Raw genomic sequence first — 15,394 nt, 5'->3', positions numbered from 1 at the left:
CCAGGCGGGCTTTGAATATCTCCAGAGAAGGAGGCTCCACAGCCTCTCTGGGCAACCTGTGCCAGTGCTCCGTCACCCTCACACTAACAGACACCTCACTTCAATAGCTGTAACTGAAAAATGATCTGTTAGTGTTCTGAAGATATTAAACAAGAGAACAATTGGATTTCTTTAGATCTGTACTTTTTAAAAAAACATGCAAAATGTTCCTGTTTTGATTGTTAATATATCAAGTTTATATATCGTTGTGGCTTACCATTTAATGACTTAGTAAATTGAGGGCCAGAAATCTAAGCAGTGCTAGTCTGTGCTAGGTGTTCACTGAGGGAAGCTTAGTTTTATCTGTATTCTTCTTAGAGTGGCAGAGGTTTAAAAAATTATAGAAAAGGGGAGTTTATAGAAGGATTATACTGGTGCAGACCAAAAGTCCTTGTAATAGAACAGGCTCATCTTCAGCAGTGGCCACTAACTGGTGCTCTAGTTAATCCTAGTCTGGTTAATCTCTGCTCAGATTTCCTATCTCTAGTCATCCTGTTCCTCCTCCTCTGCGTCTTTTCTGATACTTCTGTACTTAGAACAGTCACAGTATGAAAGAGAAATTCTGTGCAGTGATGTAGTGATATTATTTGTTTTATATTACTTGTCTTGCTTTCCTGGTGTTGTTTGCCTTTTGACTTTTACTAAACATTGAGTTATATTTCCAGAGAATTGTTCATGATTCCAGGATATTTTCCCCCAGAAATAGTTCCCTAATCACTGTAGATAGTATAGAGTTGTTTTTTGTGAAGTTCTGGTATTAACATATGAAGTCCATCTGCATCACTTCTGCTTAATTCTCAAGTATCACTAGTAAGTAGTATTCAACTGTTCATGCTCTCTTTTAGTTTTGACTGCCCTGAATATTTATATCACCAAAGTTTGTGTTCTCACTAAATAGCCCTCTTGTAGGTATTTGCAAATTCGTTGAGCAGAATGTTTTCTCCTACTGATCCCTGTAGGACTTCTGATAATTGCTTTTCATTGTAACCATTTTTTTGTTTGTTTTTGTTTTTTTTTTTTTTTCCTAGTCCTCTTTTTCTAATTCATGGGAATGCCTTTCTACCACTAGAATGATTAGTTTTTCAAAGATAATGATGAGGAGCTCATCAAATGTGTGTTGTATAGTAAATGTGCTTCTAGAAAGATAAGAGAGTTTCAGAACTGTTTGGTCTTGATATGCCTGCACACTCTCAAACAAGATCTTTGATGTTCAAATGTATATTTTGGGACAGTGATATTTCTTATTGACCTGACAAATCCAGTTTTATAAAAGCATAAATGCTTTAAAAGTTGCAGGAATACTTTACATTTATCAGTACAAGTAGCAAACAAACTTTATCCACTTCTACAATACTAGTGCAGAACTACTGTTAGTTTTCCTCTGCTTGGTTGTGTTACAGTCACGCATGGTGGCTTCAATATCAGTGTTTGATGCTATGCAAATTCATAAGAAAATCTCTCTCTTTCAGAATACCTATAATCCAGAGTTTGTCTAAGTGCAAAAACTTGCAGCTTTAATGTGAATTAAATTTTAAAGTGGATTAGCTATTATTTCTTATAGCACTAGTAAGTGGGTTTTTTCTTTTGCTGGCTGGTGAATTCTGGCATCCTCTTTTTTTCTTACAGAGGTATTTCTAGTACCTTCTGGAATATGAGAATATGAGCTAAGTCTGAAGTGCTGTCTGATTTAGAGATGGGGAGGAGCACTTTTAGGTGGGATTAGGACAGAATAAGGAGTTGCAAGTTTAGAGAAAGAATAAAATAGATGCACTTAAATTTAGAGAGATTAATGCCGGAAAAAAAAAAACACTCACTGATGAAAGCAATTAGACTGTTAATTACTGGGAAAATGAGCTTTTGGTTGGGATTCTCATCACAAGAATAGGTGTTTGGGAGTTTTTGACACTCATTCCTCTATCTGTTCGTCCAACAATAGCAAATCTAAGTTCTTCTCAACTATTTCTGTATAGATTCTGCTTTATCCTAATTTTCTGATATGGCAAGCTTCAGATTCTAGCCACATTTTTTTTCTGCTGTTCTAGGATATGCTTAATAATGCATCTTTAAATATTTAGATATAAAGATTTAATGAGTGTTTCTCTTAATTATTTACTCATTTGAATATCAATATGATGAGAGAAGCTGTTTCCTTTTTTTTTTGAATATGTGGCCTTTGGGACATTGTACCCACGGACGTTGCATATTGAATTTGAAGCAAGTATTTAGCTTGAACAAAACACAAATAAAAAAAGAAAACACTATATTGGAGAGGGCAGTCATCAGTAGAGATCTCTTTTTTAAAAGAAATTTTGTGTGGAGTTTCAAATAATGGAGGAGTCCTTGAAAGATTTTACCATTTGAAAACAAAAAGCAACGCTTGTGTCTTACTCCTTTCTTGTTTGCTTTCTCTTCTTACCAACAGCCTGACATTTTACATCACTAACATCCCCTTTTCTGGTTTTGATTCCAAGTAAAATTTAAAAATTGATAGACATGAATGTAGAAAATTAGATCTAATTTGTTATTTGTTTGAGTATCTACTTAATCTTTTAATGACAGAAGAATATAAATAGTATTGGTGATTTTAAGATTTACTTCAGTGTAGTGTATTGTCTAATAAGGTTAGAGCTGAAGTACAACAGCGTTTGAATTGTGCTGCTTGCAGAATGATCTGTAAAATCATTGCGGATGTCTTTCTCTGACTCCAGTGAGTAACTAGGATCTTATTTTGAGGGAGAGAGATGGGTGCATTTATTTATTTATTTATTCCCCCCCCCCCCAGACAGGTAATGGGTTAAAATGGCAGTGGAAACTGCCTTCTGGTACTAAGGCTTGAAAAGTGCACTTAACCACTTGCTCAGGGAGTAGAGAATAAAACATCAGGCAAAGTAATTTACAATCCTGTTTGCCTTTGAGGATAATGCAGAGTAGGGCTGCATAATGAAGGTATTATTTCCTGCATTTTTGTTGATTCAAGGTCCCTACTTACACTATACTGGAAAAGGCAATGGAGGCCTAGAAGTGGCTTCATTTCTTGTTTGCTGTTTTGAATGCCCTGGAAATCAACGGCAGCCACATCGTGCACTTGATATTACGTGGTTGAGAACTGGAAAACTTGAACAGAGGAAAAAGAAATCTGAAAATATTATGTGATTTTGACCCCAAACGAATCCAGTGACACGGAAATGTTGGGTTCATCAGTTCCACATATACTTTTCATTAAAATGGCTTCCATCAGGGTTTGATTCAAAAAGTCTTTAATTGATATTGATTCTTCTTGCACAAAACTGTGTTTAATATATACAGTATTTACATAGTAAGCTAACCATCTGGTAAAAGGGAGAGTCTCATGAGATACTTCATCTCTTCTGTCCTCACCATTTTTCAAATTAAGCTTTGTTCTAGTTTGTTTATTTTGAACTCTAAAAATAAATTGTTACTATAAGAGCAATATTTTACAAACCTGCTTAATGTAGTAGGAAAGACTTGAAAGAATAGAACAGTGTGCCTTTAAATATTTCATTGTATTTCTAAAGTGTAGGCCTGGTTTTAGTTAGGAGAAGTGCAAGATTGAAGTTTGTCATCGATAATTAATACTGTTTTTTAAATTGGTCTACCCTGTAAGCTGTATTTGATTTATAAAAAGATACTAATAGGATGAAGCATGTTTCTAGTAAGCTGCTACCTCAGCTGGTTTAGTTCATGATCTCTTGTAGAATTCTAATTTTTTAACAAGTCTGTAATGAAATATTTAAGAAAAATAAATCTAGCATAACTGAAATCTGAAGTTGCCCATATATTCTTATTTAGAGGTATCTTTCTGTACTGCAGGCAACTTGAACTGCTCCAATACTGGAAAATTTAATGTACCACTCAATTACTATTCTTTAGCCCAATTTAAAATAATAGATTGGGAGTGAGGTCTTAATGCAGTGTAACCTTTGGAACATTAGAAATAACCTCTTTCCCTTCTGAAATCAGTGTACAGTAATGGCATCAGTCTCACCGTATTGCAGACGAACATTTTCTAACTGTGTTTAAATTTTTTACATTTAGCAATTGCTCAGTAGCATGTTCCCTTCTCTTATCCTATAGGTTCCAAGACCATTTAAATATTTTTTGTCAATACTGAAAAAAAAATATATACATATATATATATATATATATATATGTATGTATGTATGTATCCGATCAGAACTTACGTTTATGTATGTTATATTTCTAAGTTATGTCAGTCTCATTTGTTTTTGTAAGTATATTGTCTCTATGTTAAATACTTCTCAGTGTTTGTTTCTAGCATTTATCTCTCTTGAAGTGTAATTATTATTTATTATTATTATTATGGTAATTTTGTCTTTCCATGATCTGTTTGTCTTCTCTTCTAGTAGAGTTAATCCTTTGTTTTCCCTATGACACACACACCAAACAGTACATGCCAAACGTGTACGTTTGCAACAGTGTAAAGAATAGAGCAAAATATTGTTAGGTTGACTTTATTCAATGCTGTTTCCAAACCTTTTTTAGCAACAGATCATTGTTAATCATTGAATTTCTTGTAAAAGAAGTCATCATTTCTTTAGCATGATTCAGTGGGCAATTTATAGGGGCTTGTGGACTATGGTTTGGGAAGTGCTATCTTGCGTTTTGGTGATTTACTTGCACTTACGATGCTTTTGAGTTACATTTATAAAAGGTTACTTCCATATTTTAAAAGTATACAAGATAAGATACTTAACAGTTGTTTTCTGTTGTTGTTTCCCATTGTAATTCTGCCACATGTATATTCAGATAGTAATTTTTGACATATACTGGAAAAGATATTAAAATATAGAGATAGCATGGTAAGAATTAGTGCTCTGAGAACCACAAGGCTGAATTTCTCAAGCTTACCCATTCCAATGATTTTTACCTAATGCAGAACTCTCACTGACTTAAATGCGAGCTTTTTTTAAAAAAACACCATGTATTATAGCGATGGAAGGTATTAGTACATTTTTTTTTTCTTTGAAAAAAAAGTGCAGCAAAAAATTACTTGAAATTGAAGTTAAAGTTGGAGGCTTTCCTTTGACATTTCTTTTTCAAAATACAGTCAATTATTTTTCAGGAGAGAACATTCAGGATTATTTTCCCTAATATTTCACTGTAGTGCTCTCAAGACATGCTTCATGCACCCTGAAGAATTTTCATTTTATGTACTTTCCTCCCTTCTTGAGAGGAAGGTGAATATTGCATCTTGGAGGTGTATATGTATCATAGATGCAATTTCTAATTTGATCATTGTGTAGCATATAGGATAACCTTCCTTTGAGAAGAGTGTATGTGTGTTTCTTCATCTAACTCCTGCCTACTTGTAGCCCAGTTCTGCATGGAGCCTGAACTTCAGCTTCCTTCTGTGGTGTTTCGTTCCGCTTTTCATCTGACTGCGGCAGTATTTTGCTTACACCGTGTACTGCAAGTTCATCTGACAGCTACTACTTCAGTTATTCTATGAAATACAGTTGAGTAGCACCAAAGGAATAAGACCTGCTAAAGTTTCTGATCATAGTGTTTTAATTAAGGGAGGATTAAAAAAAAAAAAAAAAAAAAAAAACTTTCAAGTCTTATTCAAAAATAGGGAAAAAAATTTTTGAACTCTTGTTTCTCTTTAAATAGAACTTTAAAAATGAAGGAACACTGGCAATTGTCTTAGAATTTTTACTTCTTAAGTAGATGAGCAGGAGTTGAGGAAGCTGTATTGTTGGCAATCATTTCTGTATTAATATTTGTCACAGAAGGTGTTGTGTTTCAACATGGTGTTTAACATAATCAAACGGCAAGAACTCCGGCCCCATCTCGGAGACTTGGATTCTCTTCCCAGCTGCCACCAACCTGAACTATGCACAGGAACAAATTATATCTTTGTGTATCTGTTTCCGTTCTACTCTTTTTTTTTTTTTTTTTTTTTTTTTTCCCAACAACTTGGAATGTTTTTTGGGGGGTGAGAGGGAGTGGGGGGCGCAAGATCTGCAGCTTCCAAATGTAGGTGCACTCTGTCTACCATAGAAGATGTGATGGATAATATTTAGTTTGGGTATTCATTACTTGCATGGCAATTGTGTTTAAAAATATTTTGTTTAATTTGTTACTGAATACATACATGCACAAGTAGGCAAGAAGTTTTTGTGAATTTATTCACTTACAGCATTTAATATTTTCTCAGGTGCCAGTGGCAAGGGCAAGCATTCTCTGGCTCATTGGGGAGTACTGTGAACGAGTTCCAAAGATTGCACCTGATGTTTTGAGAAAGACAGCCAAGAGCTTCACTAATGAAGATGACCTTGTAAAGTTGCAGATCTTAAATTTGGGAGCAAAACTCTATTTAACAAACTCAAAGCAGGTAAGGCTAGTGTTGAATACACATATGTGTGTATTTACAGTCACGGTAGTTGCTGTGCATTCCATATGGACCAGTGGAAGTTTCTTTTATATAAAATAATTTAAGTTTGTTCATGTTATTCTGCAAAAAACCCCTGAACTTCAGTTTTCAAAAATGCAGCAGATTACTCGGTATTTCTTGGATATGTACTGAATTGTAAATATTCATATATTGATGAGATCATTTTTTTTAACCTCCTTATTGAGAAAATCTTTAAAATTTTTTTTTTCACATAAATTGCACAGATTGGTGGTTCTCAAACTGATTTATTGTTGTCTGGACTAAAAAGCAAAATTTTCAGTGGACTGCTGTCATTTTGGATCTTTGTTAGTCACTTTTAGCAGTCCATTTCAGTCAGCTGGTGATACAGATTGTTGGTGTGGTATCTGAGTCAGAATGACTGACCATATACTTATGTGGGCAGTGTGGGAGATGGGTTGTCTTACTGTTTATTCAAATCAGAATTTGCTTGTATTTATCTCAGAATAGCTAAAAAGAGATGCCATCAAAAGGCCTCTTAATGTTTTTTAGTTGGCGCTCATCTTAAAGATAGTGCTTTCCTTTTTTCTGTATTTCTTATAATTTTGCTTTGCCTTGTGAAGGTAGTGGTTTTTGATCCTCTGTAGTGATAAAGATAACCTTAACAATGTCAGATAATACAAAAAGATGAACTTAGACCTGCCAGAATCTTGAGGCTGCTGAGAGCAGTAGCTGAGAGGTGCCAACTGCTTCATTCCTCTCAATGACAGCATAGTGATCTCTGTCAGTCTGCAGCTATGGAATATAGCATTTTGACACTAATTTTTCACTTGAATTCCAATTATTACTGTAAAAGGCTGTAAAACCCAAGATATTTTCCCAAATGTAGAGTGAAAATACTGTCTGAGATGTATACACTTTCCTAGATGGCTAGGCCCTTCTATTTTACAGCAAACTGAGCAACCTGAGATCTTGCACCTGCACAACTAAGTTGTGTCTTCTCTTTCCTTGGTAGGTAGCTTCAACTACAGACTTGACAGTTTTTGTGTGATATCTGGATCAGTGAGACTGTATGTCGTAGGGTACGTAGGGGATGAACTGGCTTGGCATTCATTCATTCAGATAAGAGGCTTCTTGTCTTTTGTTCAGAGTCTAAAATGAGGCAGCAACAAAAGGTGATTACTTCCTCTTTCTGTCCGTGCTCATCTTGATGAAGATGCTAACTGAGTTGAGGAAAGACTGGTTTGGTTATCTTCATAGTCTCATATTGGCCCATCATGTAATATTCAACTAACTGTGCCAGGTGGCCAAAATTCCTTGGTTTAAAAGGAGATTGTAGTTTTTGTGATCTTTTCCCACTTTTGCATGATCTTAATACAGTTTAAACATTCATTGAAAGTGTTCCATATCCTTGGAGACAAAAGGGGACTGATAAAGCTGAACAAACTGTGTCTCCTGAGGTACTTGCTACATGATGAATTTCGTGGAAGGGTGCTTTCCTTCTGGTAGTAATTTTAGTTTAGTGAGAGAGAAGTTGTTGCCTCAACTAATCAAATTATTTATATACAAAATTCTACTGGAGTAGGTTGATGATCTGACTTGATTCAAAGCTCTTTCCAAACTAGGATGTGAAATTTTGCCTTTAGGATCTCTACCCTGGCAGCATTCTTCCTATATGTATGTCCTTATTCCCAGGACTAAGACTCTTCTGTACCCATTCAGTATTAAAACATTTATTTCTGGAATTTCCAAGAAGTCCAGCTACTTTTCATCCTAATCCTCAAACTTGGAAACAAAGCTTCTACATCTGGCTGTGCAGTTGTCAGTCTGACTGTCTATCCTCCATCTTTGTTTCCACCATTCTACTCCCTAGCGTTTTTTTTTTTTTTTTTTTTTTGAATCCTTTGCAGTTTCTTCCAAAGTCAGTGGAGCTGTGAAAATCTCAAAGATAGTGTCACTTTATTTAAAAAGTAGTGGTGGCTGAAAAACAAAGAAAGGAAGGAAGGAAAACAGCGTTTTTTTCCCCAAATGAGGGAAAGGCAGCAAGTAAAACTCATCTTTAAAAACTTAGAGAAAAGCACAAAATTTTGAAGGAAATAAAACTTTTTTTCTTCACTTTCCATGGAGTATCTTATTTGTTTTTGCCATTAATTTTCTTACTCATATATTCAAATATTTAACTAAACACATTTTTGGGAATACTTTAAAAAAAATCAGGATTTTTATAAATATATATGTACACACACATATATATACATACATATATATATATATATATATACACACACACATATATACACACACACACACACATATGTGTGAGAGAGTTTTCAATAATAATCCTTCTTTTAGCCTTGTGCTTACCCCCTGAATTTTTAAAGGTTCCTTATATTTTAAGGAAGATCTTCAAGTTCTATCCTGTTTGGGTAGATAGCAAGTAAGAACAGGCTTTCTAGTTGTCTGGGTTGTTCAGTAAACAGCTTTATGAATATGCTCGACAACTGTCCAAGGTGCATTCATTTGAAACAGTTTTGCAGAAAACACATGAATTGTTTTTTTACTATGTAACAGGAAGGGAAAAAGGGGTTTCAGTGTGTTTCTGTTGTGTAACATGCAACTTTTTCCAGTGTGACTTCTACTAAGTAGTCCTAGTACACGTACAGATATTCTCTCAAACACAGTTTAGCTCAATCTTCTTGTCAAAAGCAACTAAACATGTAGAGTCGATTACTGCAAGCTAACGATGCCAAAGAAAGGATAGATAGCTGTTGCTGTCATATTGCTGTAGAACCTCATCCTTTGAGATTTTTATTATAATGTTGTTCAAATGGGGATCTACCAAAAAGCTAATTATTAAATTATTAATAGGACTATTGCTACTAGAAAGTTCTAGAAATGTTACTGAGGGGTGACTTGAAATGTACTTCTCACGTGGGCCTATTCAATAGGTACAAACAGTCTTAGTAGATGCTAACACTGGGGGGAATAAAAGAGATAGTACGTCTGAGTAAAGAGCATGTCCAGAGAGCAAGTGATGCTGGTATTTGATATTATAGGTACCAGATCTGTATATCACACTTGGTCCTGCTGTGCTGTGAAGTAGTCACTGTGTGCAGCCTCTGCCATATTTCACTGGATTAACTTGCTTGCTCAAATAAATCTCAGCTTCTTATGGATCTTCCTTTTTTGGCAAAGGTGATGGGTATTCATTAATTTATTTTTTAATTTTAATTAAAATTAATTGTTTGTTAGCTACATCCATGTAGAAGACCTTCGATTGTTTAGTAGCATTGCCATAAGACAGGAAAAAAGTAGCATTTTCTTGTTTTCATGAAAACTATTTAAGCTATTTGTGATACTTGAGAGGAAACTTCTTGTAGATCTGAAGCATTCTTCCCTAAGATTTATTATTATTATTATTTTAAATAGAGGATATGGAAAAGATATTTTGGGGGAGAGGAGGAGGAGGAAGAGAGAGGGGAATGTGGAGGGGGTGACTCCATAAAGAAAATGCAGCCTTTCAGGATCGCATCTCATCTCATTCCATCTATACTCATGGAAAAAGTGCCTACCATGGTAGGCAGGCCCTCAACTTTCTGCCATCCCTATAGCAATTTGCCAGCAAACACAACTGTGTCCTGTGATCCGTTCTGCTGAGGCTTCTGCCATGGCGCGAAGGAGGTTTGTTCTGTTTTACAGAGAAGTGATGGCAAAGGCTGCTGCAAGTGTCCCTGGTTTTGTTTAATCCAGGCTACTTTTCCACTTCCATTCAGATAAAATAGCATAAGCCCTGCATGAGTGCAGATTACATATATTCTGTCTGATGTAGTTGTTTAAAATTTTATACCTTGATATAGAAATGGCTGCCAGTAAGCTACAAAATGTGTAGGAAGGTATTTCCCTTTCCCAGAGCTAATACAGTACCTTGCAGATAAAATATTTTTTCATAGAACCATCCTTGGATAGCAGAGAGGAAAAAGAATTAAGGAAAAAAGTGTTTCACTGAAAGTTTTTCATATTTTTAACTGTACTTCTAACATTATTCAAATGTAATATGCCCTATTTCTTTAAATCTTTGGTACCACGGGGCATTTTGGGAAATGCTTGCATATGTTGAATTATATGCAGTTAAAATTAAAACCTATTTCTTTTGTTTACTATGTATTTAACTTACGGCAGTAGAAATATTCCGAAGTAGTATTTTTACCAACTTGCATCCTCGAGGTGGAAATTATTAAACTGAAATTTTTATTAAACTATTAACTGAATTATTAAACTTTCTTTAGCAAATTTTACAATACGCAATTGATTAAATTTCTTAGATATTCACATAATTGAAACTGCTATTTTTATAACATAGCACAATTAGCAAGCAATATTGATGTAAAAAATATACATAGGATGATTAGTATAAAGAAAAAATCCTCTTTGACAATGCATTTTTAAGCCTGTTTTATTCATCCATTCTGTGTTGGTAAACTAAGAATATACTTTCTTGTCAGATGATTTTTACCCTTTTTTCTATTTGCTTGGATAATGTCAATATGAGCAAAACAGCATACTACTTCCAAAGCTGTTTAATGGATACAAGTCTGTTCAGCATTATTGTTCTTTTTACTGTATTTCTAAGGTACCAGAAAGTCAGCCTTTTTTTTCCTCCCCAGATTTTAAAAATTAAATTGAATTATTAAAATTATTTAATACATGTTAATATTCTCCGACATCAAATTAGGAAATCCTATTATGCTGTAAAAAGCTGTGATAATATAAGTTGCTCTCTTACATAAATAAATAAATGACCGATATTACCAGAGGCTTTAAGCTCCAAGAAAAAAAATGGAAGAAGTCTTTTATCCTGGTTTTTAGAGGGCATCAGCAGCTTGCTTTTATGAAAAAGTAACAGCTAAATGCACTGCAAATAATTTGCAGTAATCCAGTTCAGTGATTCATGTGTCTGCTTTAATGGGTCATAATTCAGGATAAAGTAACTGAGTGCAGTCAGAGTGCAGACACTGCTTATGCCAGGGACAGTATCTCTTCATAAAACACACCTCAGCAGAAGCAGTTTGCCAGCCCCCTAATACCCTCTGATGTTTTGATGTCCTGCATATTTTTCCGATTAAGTTTTGAGTGCCATGTTTTTAGTTGTATTTCCACATTCATTATCCTCACGTAGACCCTTCAGCGGGTTTGCCATATATGATTATTTTTTTAATGATGCCTTTCTTTCCACTTCAGCAGTTTAATAATCTAGCACATGGCTGCTTCTCAGTGCTCAGCATTCACCTCCCCAATACAGAAGAGGACATGTGCTTTGGCTTCAGAATTCCATTTGCAGCTTTAGAAATGCATATTCCCTGTGGAACAACATTTGTTTGACATAACCATTCATTTTTATTACCTCTTTAAATATGTTTATCCAGAGTTATCAATAATCATAAATAACTTGTATTCTGTTCTTGTCCTGTTTTTTTCCACAGACAAAATTGCTTACCCAGTATGTATTAAATCTCGGCAAGTATGATCAAAGCTACGACATCAGAGACCGTACAAGATTTATTAGGCAGCTTATTGTTCCGAACGAGAAGAGTGGAGCTTTAAGCAAATATGCCAAAAAAATATTTCTGGCACAGAAACCTGCCCCGTTGCTTGAGTCTCCTTTTAAAGGTACAACCACCAAAATCATTTGGTCTAAACACATTGTGTAAAGGAACGTGGCAGCATATTCTGTGCTCACCAATTGTGTCACTTAGCAAATACAAGTGATTAATATGCAAGATCCTCGCTGCACTTACTCGCTTTTCAGCGAGCAAGGTCTGTATGTTGCATGCACATTGCATTTATCTGATGATAATCTCAGACAAACTGATCCATTTCTGCTCATGTTGATTTTAAATTTGATTCAATTAACACCAGGGGTGTCTTTCAAGAAAAAATATACTTTCATTTAGAAAAACATCATTAGTCTTTTAACTAGTCTTTAATAGAAGATTGTTAATGTGGCTACTGTGAATGCTTTATGAATCTCAGTAGATTAGATTTTTATTATTTTTTTCCAAAGTGAGATTTTTCCTTGTGCATTTTCTTGTTTTTCAGAAATAAGAACTACTGTCTGTCTTCTCAGGTTAAAAGGTTATCAGGTTATCTCAATTAAAAATGCCCTGTTACTATGATGCTTTGCAATTTTAATTTTCATACTAACTTAATCCTGGTTTTGAAGCTCTGAAAGCAGGTCCATTTTGAAGAGAAACTATTAAAATTCTGGATGTGTTTGTGCCAAGACATGTATATGGATTGTTTAACTGTGCTGTCATTCTTAATATTCACAGTAAAGTAATTTTTAGAGAAGCTACATTTCAGAGCAACACCTCTAAACACACTGACTGATTAGCTTTTTTATTGACCATTATGGGGGAGATTATTGTAATCTATGGACTGAAATCAGTTTTTTGACCTATGAAGAGCTTCCTAGTTTATATTTATTCCATGACATTTGAGGTAATATAATGCCAATTACCTTTAGCCCTGATTAAGATTGCTCTTTGTGGTAGAGCTCACGTTGTTGGTCTATACCTCCCCTCCCCCCTTTTTTAATAGCTCGGGATCACTTCCAGCTCGGCACCCTGTCGCACACGCTGAACAGTAAAGCCGCTGGCTATCTGGAGCTGTCTGACTGGCCAGAGGTGGCACCCGACCCAGCCCTGCGCAACGTCGAAGCCGCGGAGGCGGTACGTTGACATCACTGAAAGTAACTTTCCTTAAGGCACTTGTAGGTGTATAGCATTATATTAAAATATAATTCTTTAAGTTTTAGACGTATTTTTTACTGGAAAATGGTGCACGTGAACGTTGTCTGTTCAGTTTGTTTCAGCCTATGCTGGAAACGGAACATTTTAGTGAAAAGAAACGGGAGCCGTCTTGCAGGTTTTTGAGTTTTATGGGCTGCCTCTACCTCCGTCATAGCTTAAATGGCTTTCTTGCCCTCCATCTCACTTTTGGTACCATGCATCTTTTCTGGCCTGTGCAGTGGGTTGCTAATTGCTGTTAATGGTGAGAATTGCTGGAAAGTCAAAGCAGGAGGTGAGCAGAGGTTTGGTAGCGTACAGGTGCTTAATCAAATCCAGGTTTGAAGGGGGAAGAAATGGTAGTATAAAGAGAAGCAGCAACAAGGGAAACAATCATTTATGTTTCACAGTGTAAAGATCAGAAGAGAGCAGGTTTGGCATTTTAGATTGTCAGAACAGAATTCGCAAAGTTTTTATAGAGAGCAAATGGCAGCTGTTTGTGTGCTAGCAGTTTGGTGTGACAGAGCCAGTCTTCTGCCTACAGAGAACTTCTTGTTACTAGATTGCAAACTCTGTGGCAGAGTTGTGCCCTGGTACAGGAGCTGTGATTTATGCATCAGGAACCAGAGTCCTCATAAAAGTAGGTGAAAGCTATTGAACTGCAACAGAAGCTGAAATGTGTATATGTATAATATACAGTAATAATATAAAGTATAATATACCGTGATGATGATACTACCAGAGATATGCTGTTGTAACAGATAAAACCAAAAAAGAGTATAGTCCTTGTCATGAGCAACTTCTGCTCTAATTTGCACATAGAGTAATCTGCAGTTAAGGTAGTAGGAAGAGAGTGGATAGAGAAAACTTTAAAACAGAAAACCGCCCCAAAAAACAGATGTATATGTAGAGGCCAGTACATAGAATGATGTGGTAGAATAGGCATTTCTCCTTAGTAGGTTAATATACTTGCTTACCTTCTTATATGCACTTCAGAAAAAAAGATATTTGTCTACAAAATTCCAGAAGCTGATATGAGGAGAGTCTGAAGGAAATCAGCTCTAGGAGGGTATTATAAAAGAAGGAGTTGCATAAAATAAGGTGTGGAGGCATCTTCTATCAAGTAAAAATTATTACCTGATGTATTTTCTTGCTGGAGTTGCAGGAAATTGGTCAAATGGAATAACGTCTGTCTGTAACATAGGAGGAAACATCTACCCCCAGCCATTTAAACCTCAAAACAAGCACAGAAGTCCTTTCCCCAAGGTTTTTTGTCAAAATATTTCCCTTTGGAGAGGGCCTCACTGTCAATAAGTTTATGGTTTCTCTAATGCTGTATGTGCATATACAATGTATATGAGTGAGTCTGAATTGTTAAGCTGCAATCCAGTATTAAGTTGTCATTCATATCCAAAAGAATCTTGGCTTTCTAAATACTAATTGCTAGGTAGAAAATTGTAAAGCTTGCATAGCTTTTGGCGTTTAAGAGGCCGGTGTTTCTAGAGCCATTCACCATTCAAGCTCATTGTTAGGGCTCTTTTCAAAAGTTTTGTTCCAGATCACAGCTGTCACTGAGGCAGACCTGTATCAATCACTCTGATAACGATATCTACCTATTTGGTTTTTCTCCTGGTCTGAGTTCATGGCCTTCTACTGTAGGCTTAAAGGAATGGCAGAGGAGTCTGGCCAAAGCATTGCAGTGTTCTGATCTTCTCTTGGTTGTGAGAAAAATTCTCACTTTGAGAATTGCAAATGAAGTGAAATATGATTGCCCTGCACATACTGGAGCTTCTACTGTCTGCTGGATTTACCAATGTTTTCACCTTTAAAATTTGGGATGATAAAGGTGGTGACTAGCTGTATTTGCCCTTTGTTCACTTCAGTCCAGTGACAGGCTAAACTAAGCTACATCCAGAGATATAGCCCTCAGACTTCAGGTTCTTTGGCATAGAAATTTATTTATGGTTACTGACGCTTTTAATCCACCTTAGTAAATCTTCTGGCCTCTCTAATAGACATCTCACCTTTTATAGGTATGTGCAAAACTTTTAGTGCTCCTAATTGTGTAAAATAATAGGAAGTTTAATAGTTTCTTTCATCTTGCTGAGAACATTTATTTAGAAACTGCCTAATACTACTACTGCAGGAGTTATTCTTTGCCACAATGTGCATCTAT

The 15,394-nt window shown here is 35.5% G+C and overlaps 1 protein-coding gene across 3 annotated transcripts in view; it reads left to right on the top strand.

The window, feature by feature from the left end:
* Nucleotides 1-15,394, top strand: part of AP3B1 (adaptor related protein complex 3 subunit beta 1) — a 144,013-nt gene that overhangs the window by 69,852 nt on the left and 58,767 nt on the right. For all 3 annotated transcript variants that reach the window (XM_062599444.1, XM_062599443.1, XM_062599442.1), the window contains exons 15-17: nucleotides 6,239-6,415; nucleotides 11,914-12,100; nucleotides 13,031-13,161. In XM_062599444.1, the coding sequence (XP_062455428.1) occupies nucleotides 6,239-6,415; nucleotides 11,914-12,100; nucleotides 13,031-13,161 (495 nt within the window). The remainder of the gene's footprint in view (nucleotides 1-6,238; nucleotides 6,416-11,913; nucleotides 12,101-13,030; nucleotides 13,162-15,394) is intronic.

This window comes from Rhea pennata, chromosome Z, assembly GCF_028389875.1.
Source record: "Rhea pennata isolate bPtePen1 chromosome Z, bPtePen1.pri, whole genome shotgun sequence".
Taxonomy (NCBI): domain Eukaryota; kingdom Metazoa; phylum Chordata; class Aves; order Rheiformes; family Rheidae; genus Rhea; species Rhea pennata.
This window is presented reverse-complemented; position numbering and strand designations above follow the sequence as displayed.